General features: G+C 39.9%; 1 protein-coding gene across 2 annotated transcripts in view; it reads right to left on the bottom strand.

Annotated features, from left to right (window-relative positions):
- Window positions 1–255: 255 nt before the first annotated feature.
- SLC9A7 (solute carrier family 9 member A7) overlaps window positions 256–10,064 on the bottom strand; it is a 69,470-nt gene continuing 59,661 nt past the window's right edge. For both annotated transcript variants that reach the window (XM_074535737.1, XM_074535738.1), the window contains 2 exons: window positions 7,630–7,735; window positions 256–2,007 (listed from right to left, as the gene is read on the bottom strand). In XM_074535737.1, the coding sequence (XP_074391838.1) occupies window positions 1,759–2,007; window positions 7,630–7,735 (355 nt within the window). In that variant the 3' untranslated portion in view covers window positions 256–1,758. The remainder of the gene's footprint in view (window positions 2,008–7,629; window positions 7,736–10,064) is intronic.

Below are 10,064 nucleotides of genomic sequence, written 5' to 3'. Positions count from 1 at the left end.
CCAGGAGTTGGACTTAATGGTCCTTGTGGATCCTTCCCAACTGGGAATATTCTGTGATTCTATATTGGTCTTACAATTTTTCCACAAAAAATCCTCATCTCTTTTCTTAATAATGTGAGACGGTCTTTACAGATCAATACCCTTTATAAATTTGCCTTGCAGGGACAGACAGGGAGGTAGATCACTCATTAGAGGACACATTTGAAAGAAAGCAGACTAGACAACACAACTGCAAAGTTCCTCTGCAGCAGGAAGTTCACGTACTGAGGTTAGCCCAATAAGTTTAATAGTTAAGGAAAAACAGAGTGGGTATTTACACACAGTTTTATGAGAGGAACAACTGAAATGGCAGCAAGAAAAACACACTTTTTGGACAAACTGATATTACATCACGTTAGTGGGCCACAAACTCTTTAAAAAAATAAATCTTTTGAGACATGAGAATGAAATCACATTTTAGCATGCTTTAAATAGCTGAAAGGCTCTTCAAAGCATACATTTTCAGCTATTGGCAAAGACAATGATTATCTCGTCATCTGGAAATTAAAAAGCATTTAGCAATAAGTTAAAGCTAGCCTACATGTAAGTGGGCTAAATACTAGTCAGAGATTCTTCCCTTTTCACATTTAAGATGATACTACAGTTCATCACTTCTGTAGCTTATATGCTGTTGTGCAATGCCCCACTGAAGTTTCACATCTACTCTGCGAGAGAGAACAAGGGTAAACAGCTTTCTTTTAGGATAGTCACAAATGGTAAAAACAGTAGTATTTGTTTGTCTGTTTAATTAGATGTTTGCTGTTTATCTCACACAAGAACTGTAAGCAGAGTCCATGAAGTCTTCTGAGCAATATGAAACCTCCTGGTTCCATGCAAGTTCAATACTGCCCCTCTCTCTCTCTCTCTTTATTTCTCTCCTCCTCCTATCTGCTGTTTTCTCCAGCTCAAGTTTCCAACTATCTTCATATGAAAGAAAGTTTTACTTTGTGACTGCTACCCATGAGAGCCTGGCTCCAGGCTCACGTTGGCTTCAGGTACATCTTAGACCACAGGAAGCTGGATGTTTTTCTTTTGAGGCACTAGAAGTTAGGCTAAGAGTAATAGTCAAGTTGCCCAAAGCTAAAGGGACAAGTAGCTTTCATGGCCTTCCTATTTAAACAGCTGGCCAGCGAAGAAATCTTATTTTCCCTTTTTTTCCCTGAAATAGATTAAGTACATTTTGCAGTAACAGATTCCCCAGTCTTTCATTCACATATCTGTAACTCTAATGTTTACTGTCCCATTTCACTTGAGTTTCCTCGACCTCAAGAGAGAAGTTAACAATGGATCTCTTCACATTCAGATACACACACAGTCTTTTTTGTCTCTTAATAATTTTCAAGTTTATAGTTGTCCTTTCACATTCTCAAGCTAAGCCAAGACAAGCTCGGTTCTATGACAACATTTTCATGTACCTCTCTTCAGAGAGAGAGCTGCTGCAGCTGAACAAGACAATTGCAGCATGCTAGTTATACTTGGATTTGATAAGCAGTTGGAAAGAGGAGAATAACCAGTTTTCTCATTTGTCTATTTTCAGACATAGAGAAAACCCCACTGTCAGCATCTTGAGTAAAAAATAGGTGACATCTTCAGACCCTAGTAAAACCACTTCTGTGTGTTAACTTGTTTAAATAAACACCCCCACCTCAAGTGACACAGTGGCCTGCAGTCTTCCTTGATCCATTCACAGAGCAAGAGTTATTTTTACTGAGTCAGTAATCATGCATTGTATTCCAGAGGAAATACTAGCCGGGTACCCCTGCTTGTAACTTCATGATCTGCTGCTCCCAAATCACGTTCCAGTGCTTCCTCTGAACTGCTTTTTGTTCTCCTGCTGTCAAGGTTAGTGGTAGCTGTATGGGGGCCAGAAGAACCATTTGCAGTTATTGTTGTATCACCATATGTCACGGTAAGGTCACCATCATTCAGAATAAAATCAGAATCCTCTTCTCGAAGCTGTTCCTGATTCTGAAAAGAGAAAGAAAAAAGAAAAATCTTTATACAGTGCACAGCACCTTTCTTTGCCCAAAACATAATTGAAGAATTATCTTACATGTCAATACAGAAGAGATAAGGTTCCACCTTAAGAAATGTTAAAAATAACCTTGAACTCAGTGTTTGCAAATCAGCTTACTCTTCCCTGTATAACTACTGCTGCTGGGAAGAGATGAGAGGGAGCTGAAGCCAAGAACTAGGTTATAGAACGGGTAACCCAGGATTTAGTAGCACTGGAAGTACACCAGAAGTGCAAGAGATGAGTGGTACATATTGGGGTTTGCATGACAATTTAGAGGGCAGTACAGGAGACCAAGCACAGTTGAGCCACTCCAGATACAGAGTTGCATCTGTTGTTAATTAGTCAAATTCATTAGTAAACTTTTCATGCATGTCAATAAGAACTCAAAAAGCCCAAAATCCCTGTATTCAAGAATTCTTCAACACCTTTTTGTTACACATCAATAACTAACTAATATTTTTTCAAACTATCTCCTTACTTTTACCTATTCCTAAATAAAGAATTACTTGACCTAGTTCTTCGGCATGGTCCTGAGCCATAAAGGATGGATACAACAAAATCCTTGCTTCATAGTTTTGTAACTAGTTCTGATGTGTTCTCTTCTCAAAATCATTTAAGTGGCTCACAAAACCCTGTGAATTTATTTTGGCAGAGATGGATTGAAATATTTAGTCAGAGAATAGAAATTGCCAAAGTGCAATAAAGCACTTCATTTCTCTATCACAGCATAATACAGCAACAATTGTACCATGTTCCACTCCTGTTTAACGTGGTAAAAGGCAAAATAGCTGAATTGGTCAGAAAATGGGATTTCTTCATATTTGAAGAAAATCCTAATCAGTGCTATAAGCTTGCTTTGTTGCAACAGAAAGCAATTATTTCCCCACATGAATGGCTCTGCAGTGCTTAGCAGGAGCTGCAATGTGTACTGCTGTCCCTCGGTAGGCTGGACACGGATCAGGTTGCATTCTCAAAATGATTATTTCCTTGCACTGGGGCAAAGCAAGGGGGGCACAGGCCGTGTGAGATGGGATGTCTGGGATCAACGTGAACAGAAAGCTCTGCCTCCACTGCAGAACAGGAGTTCAGGGCACTGGAGATGGAAAATGCTGATTAACCCGTCCATGATGAAAAATGCAGCTCCTGGCTAAATAAAACTTCCCGGGAAAGCTTTCTGTCATTATGTCAGAAAGATAATCAGACAAAATGAAGCACCAGAAGCCTCTAGATGATACAGAATATATAACTAACAAGGACTAGAAGAGGTGTCAGGAGTTTGCCAAAATCAACGAAAGAAATGGTGCAGTTCAGTGTTGGGTGCAAGACAAGCTCTACTTCGAAGGAATGCTAATTTCTTAGAACCTTCATGGCATCCAAATTTATCATTGCTTTTTTGTGACAGGGTTAGTCTAAAAGAGAGCACACTGTTCTCAAAGAGCAAATATGGGTTAGGACACTTGCTTTTTGATCACAGAGAAAACACTGACCTATTGGCACCATCTTAAATAGAAAAAAAAAAGGGAGAAGTGAAGGGTTTAAGCTATAATTGGCATAAATAGCCTTTGCAATCTTTTAGTTGTTAAAAAAAGTCTGTGGAACAAGACCAAAATTATTAAAAGGGTCACAAAATAATCAGTTTAGGAAAATCTGGTATCTGTAGATGTATTGTTTTGAAGAGGCATTCAAATAAGGATGAAAAACCAGAAAAATGAGTAAGAAGAAGGAAATCTGTTACTGTTGACTGATTATGTTTTAAAAAGTCAAAGAAGCTGCTAAGGTCTGTCACACGTTCCCCTCCATGGTTTTTGCCCTTGGAGAGGCACCAAGGAGGGGAAGGCAGAACTAGCAGAGCACCAGAAGGTATTGCTGCACCAGCCCACGTGTGAAGTGGCTGCAGCAAGCTCCCAAAGCACCTCCTGTCTCCACGATGCTATTGAGCAGTGAAGCCCTGCAGCCACCTAGCAGATAAGAAACTGTAAGAACACACTACACTTGAGCTTCCCCAAAGGGCTGAGGAGTTCTTGGATATGTGATTCTGAAAGAGAGGGTCACAGGCTTTATACTACATGGCAGATCCTGATCCAGTCTTTCTTGGTTTTCCCAGGCTGGACTTACATGTACCTAAACATGATCAGTTCCAGAGAAAACACTGAGCTTTCTCTCAAGGTAGTGAACAAACATCGCCTTGTACGAGCCAAGGTCCTCTTATTTGTTCCCATTCTGAATAGTACTGCAAGCAGCATGGATTTTATTTTCTATATTGGGAACACCCACGAAAAATCTCATGTACTATACAGTTTTACTATGTTTGCAAACAAAGAGGATGGGTGAATAAACTTATCGTGTTTCATACAGCATGAACAATTCGTTCAAGAAAGACAGGAAATATATCCAAATAGATCCACAGAGACTTGAAATACTCCCAAGAATAACCCTGAACAGGCCTCTGCAATCCCCTAAGGTTCTGTAGGAAAAGCTTCAATTCACTCGGAAAACACAGGTCTGAGCGACACTACTGAAACTGACACACTAGAATGGCTAAAGATCTGAATCCAAATCTGCAAAAGCCTGAATTCTGCTTTGATGTGCCGACCATAACCTTGAGGGACCTCTCTGCAGACTGTCCTCTTTGTGGTAAAAGCTGTCCCTGCTCCTAAGAATACATGCTGGATATGTTTTTTGTTATAAAAGCTTATTTAAATTGAGTTACTGCTCACAAAGCCAGTCTTTATTGCCTCCTAAGACAATGTAAAAAAAAGCACAAGCAAAGCATGATGCATGTGCAAAGTGCTGGCATCACAAATGCTGGTGCTGAACACAAAACAGGCACCACAGATAATAGAACTTGCATTAGAAGTTACTTATCCTGTGGCTCCAAAATGAAAGCATGCATGCAAAATATATTCAAACTTAAACCTGATGGTCTGTTTAATTTCTCTCTTTCTCAGCTGAATTTAAATTCACCAAGGAAACTAAGTAATTTTTGCTATGAAGCTAGAACCACTAAGGAGGGGGAAGGGGGAAGCCTGGCTGAACAGTTTTCCCTTCCATTTTGAGTTATCTCCTCCAAAGATTGCAATCAAGTTTCTTCAGTGGGCTTACATATTTATAAATTACTTCAATTCTTTCTAGTTTCATACCAAGTTGTCATACATACAGTGTATGTGCAAGAAATACTTTTTTTAAAGTGTGCAAGAGCCCCAAAACAAACAAACAACAACAACAACAAAGTATCCCCAGGAGGGCTTATTTCACTTGGAATAAATGACTGATAGAACAGAAAATTACTCAAAGTTTCAAAGGACATTTCAAAAGAAAAAGCAAAATAACTGACCTACATCAGTTTGGTCATGCGCTAAAGACAACACCAGAAGAGAAAAAAAGTGATTAAAATTATAACTTTCAAAATTTAAACTGCTAACTGCAGCACCTTTTCGTGCTTTAAATTCCAGCTTGTCTGTCTGGGTTGGAAACAGCCCAGTGGCACAGCCTTAAAGCAGTGGGAGAATGTCAGCAAGGAACAGTAACATCATCTCTGGAAAAAATCCACTGTACCTCACCCTTGTAGGCTGACTCAGAGCCCTGCACATTCTCCATGCAAATTGAGGCTTAGAGGACACGATCTCATGCTGAGGAATAAGTTGTGGGTGGGCTGCATTGGAGAATTATTTGACTTTCAGACTTTTGAACCCCCCTTTGGCATTTAATTAAAAAGACCTACTCCCACTTGTGGAAGTGAGAGTGAGTTCTAAGTAAGGTTGTGATGAAGCCAGAGAAGAAAAAAAAAAAAACCTGAAACAACAAAAGCTAAAACCAATCTACAAATATACAGTCAGCATAGCCACATACTTACTGCTTTCTTCTCTATATAGATATCATAACTCAGACATGCATCTGGAATGAGATCCAGGATTTAACACTTGTTTGGGAAAAATATTTTACAGCTATGCTATACTTTATTAACCATTTACACACTTTTTATTTTTCTTGTTTAACTGACAATCTTCAGTCCTTAATTCTCACAGGTGTGCCATTTAATTTTCCTGGAAATACCTCACAAAAACATTATTCCAAGTAGTTTCTGTCCCCACAAAGACATGGCCATCTCTGTTGCTTTACCTGCATTTAATAGAAAGATTCCACAGCTTATTAACCAGTAATGAAATGAAAAAGTGCTGTGGCAAAGTCAGCCATGTAAAGAAACAAAAAGACAAAGCAACTGCAGGGTTCAGAAATCTTGAAAAGAAGCTAGAAATAAAACTTCAAAATCATATTCTTTCCTAAGACAATTGCACTGAAATAGGATCAGGAAAGAGAATACAATAGGAAAGTTCCATATTATACACCTTAACAAAGTATACAACCTAACAAGCATATTTAATGAAGTTAATGTCCTGTGTGTTTCACAGAGCCAATCCATTAAACAGTAAGTTTCCACATCTGGTGGTAGCTAACAATGATGAGTAATGAGGAAAAAAAAAGAAGAAAAAGAGCCAACTATAAGAGAAAATGAGAGTCAAACTTGCATGTTCATTCTGGTTAGATCCTCAGTTACTGGACAATTACTCTCATAAGATCATAAAAGGGCAGATATATGGGTGGTGCACAAGGGCTAATTGGTCTGATGGATGCCTTCCAATCCTTCCAGTGCCTTCAAGACCTCCAGTGCCATTGCAAAGATGGGAACTAGGCCAATTTCTTGCATTACTGTAGTTCCAAATGGGCAACAGGTACCGCAAAGTTCTTTGAAATTTTTCTATCAGGTACAAGTAAGGTGCTAATGATATCCAGAAAGAACTGTGGGGAAGATTTCAAAGTTGCAATTAGAATTAATAATTTTAAGGAAATGGTTAATGGACAACTGGTCCAAGACTACTTGAGCATAGAAATATTAATATCCCAGAGAACCTGCAAATTTGAGATGTCCCACACAGAAATATGGCTTTATTTACAAGCAGCTTATGAAAGGTTGTTGATTTCAGAAGCATTGTACAGATAAGAAGTATCAGGATCCTACAAGAGTAATATGAGAACAGAGCACTAATTATTGCAAGACACGGCTGTAAAGACCTTCTAGACTGAGATAAGTAACTGATTAACAGTTTCTGAAATCTGATCTCAAATTTTGCAGTGGAAACAATGAAGGGAAGTCCTACCAGTTTTTTTTCAGCTGGGTAAATGTGTCAGTGACATCTCTAAGGAGACATCGAAGTTTAGCAGTAACAGGCAAAGAATCTTGTCCAAAAGCCTTGAGAAGGGAATTAATATTTTGAAGTGATTCACTGAACTGGGTTATTGACTAGGCATGTAATTTCCCCATGTCATTATTTGTTATTTTTCTAATGTAGTATTTGAACAATAAGATAATTCCTGATCTCAAACACCAGAAGTTTTTGCCTCAGGGGAGACAATCTTAAACCTTTTCTGCCTAGGAAAACCAGGACTTTCTTGCAGTATGTCTATCAGACCAGCTGAAACCAGGACATTACCTAAAAAAGAAAAAACATCGAGTTCCTGAAGTTTAATACATTAAAAAAAAAACAAAACAGGAGGCATTGAATTGTTCTACTTACATCATAGACCTGGGGACTTGTCAGACAGCGGGCAATCAGGCCACACCAGCTGGGCAGCGTTGTGGTCAGTGGAGGGCCACTGTGAGTGAGAATTGGCTTTAAATAACTTCAGCAGTTAAGGAAAACACATCAGTGCTCAAAAACCACTACTGAAAATAAAGAGACAATTGTGCATAAATGTGGTTCTGCCTTTCAACTGTGATATGCAATAATTGTACGTAAAACACCCCCCCAACATTTTCCCCTTGGTTGTTTCAAGGGCAGTTTCTTTACTCACTAATCTTCTGCAAGGACCACTAGCTAACTTTCTTTTTACAAGTTTCAAAGAGTTTCTAGGTTCTGTGCTCTCAAGTAAAAAGGAGAAACCAAAGGTGCTTTAGTGTTGAAAGGTCCAAGGGTATTTCTGCTCTGAAGATGGGAGCATGGTGTCAAGGTTGCAAGCTATAGGCAGCAAGTTGATATTCCTGCATGGCTCAATATAGGGAAATACAGAAACTCTGTTCATTCAACATCCTCAAAGCAATATAGGCACTTGATCTGCTGGTTACTGAGCCAGAGGTGCAACCAGAGGTATTATCCTGGCAATGCTCACAGACATTTCTGCAGTGCACGTATATTTACCACGTGGAGCGAGACAGGCAAAGGGAAAACTGAATGAAACACGTACAACAGTGTCAGAGGAAAGCAGTGCTACCTAGATGACACTGAGGGGACATGGGCATGGGACAGGAAAGCGTCTTTACCCCTATTTTATGGTCTGTGCCCTGATAAATCCACACTTTTCACATGAATACTCCACACTGTTGATTTGCCTGAAAAAAATACCCAAGAGTCAAAATATGTGTTTCTGTTAAAAAGCAGAATGTTGATCTTGGCTAGCACATGAATCAATCAATCTTATTTTAAATTCAAATATATAAGTTGCAGGTATTCTAGTTACTTTCTTAGGCCTCTCAGCACGGAGAAAATCAAGTCCATTTGGAAATATAATAGTTTTCCTCCCGACCCACTAAGATGCTTAGGGTAAAGAGGGGGTTAAAAGGGGGTTGTTTTAGGAGAGAGCTATCCCTTCCCTTTAGCAGAGCCTGGCATAGCTGTTTACTCCAGCAGAGTTATGTTTCCTCCTTTCCTCCTTCCCTAAGAGTGTAGTTACACCCATTCCTGGAAAGAAACAAGCTCTGCCCTTGCTCTCACCAGGCTCCATCCTGCCCTGTGCCAGACAGGCAGCAACTCAGCCATGAAAAAACAAGCCCTGTTGAAGACATCTGCTGCTTCATCAAAGTTGCACTTTTCTCCATGTTTAACAGTTGTGGGTGAACCCAGGGAGCAGCCCACAACATTAAGTGAACTCTGCATTCCACAGGAGTGAAGTTCCCACTCACCCATGTGTACAGAGCCCTGCAGGCAATAGTGAGCTCTGGAGCACACTTTTCTGTCACTCACATCTTTTTCAAGTTAAGCTCTCTTGCAAAGAGTGGATTTTGAGACAATATGCCTTTCTACCCCGAAACCAAGTGAATGCACCAGCAAAAAAAAACCCCAAACATTTAGCCATGGATATAGAGGTGGCAATTCTAAAGATCATCCCATCTGTACCAATGCTTGTCTGAATGCCTCCTTCCAACAGAAGGAGCAGACTTTTACTTCTACATACAGTAAGACAGTTCTGCCTCTCAATGTCAGTTTCCTTGGCACAAACTTCACAGAAACTTTTCCTAAATAATGCTAGTCACTGCTGGAGAAAAAAAAAAAAAAGGGAGTGCACTGTCAGGACCCTTTAAGTTTCTGTGAAGCAGGTAGTTATGCTGTAATTTTCTCCAGGCACTCCCCCCGCCTTTGCTGCAGCTGCTAGGGAGGGACTGTTCTCTCTGCAAGCATCAGCTGAGGGAAGTCAGCATTGCCAACTACTCCTTTCATCAGGCACATCCCTTTTGTAAAGGCAGGGGAAGAGGACAGCTCTGCTTCCTTCTTAAAAAGACAAAAAAGAAGCAGTCAGCCACAGCCAGATCCGTTCATGATTTTAGCACCAAAGTCTCTCTGTTGTTTTTGGGGTTTTTTTAATAATAAAAATTGACCTTGAGGCACTTTGAGGCCAGTCACCAGAATTTGAAGAGTTAACTTGGAATTACAAACATTTATGAATATTTAAAATAGCACATACACTCCCTTCTGTGCCTTGGGTCAGTACTACTGCATCTGAAAGCATTGGTCACGGAGATATTTTATCCCAAAGATGCAAGTGCTATTTTCAACCAATTAGCTAGGTCTGCCTGGGTGTGAAAGCCTTCTGCACAAGGCATGGAAGGAAACTACCATGCTCCAACCAGCCCAGCAATCTCTCATCAGTCAAAGGCCATGACACCAGTGAAAAGACTCACATGGAAGCTACAAGAACATTAAGGCCCTATCTCTGGTCAGTGTGTGTATTTAGCTGC

The sequence above is a fragment of the Zonotrichia albicollis genome, chromosome 2, assembly GCF_047830755.1.
Source record: "Zonotrichia albicollis isolate bZonAlb1 chromosome 2, bZonAlb1.hap1, whole genome shotgun sequence".
NCBI lineage: Eukaryota > Metazoa > Chordata > Aves > Passeriformes > Passerellidae > Zonotrichia > Zonotrichia albicollis.
The sequence above is the reverse complement of the archived record's forward strand: the minus strand, read 5'-3'. Positions and strand labels throughout refer to the sequence as shown.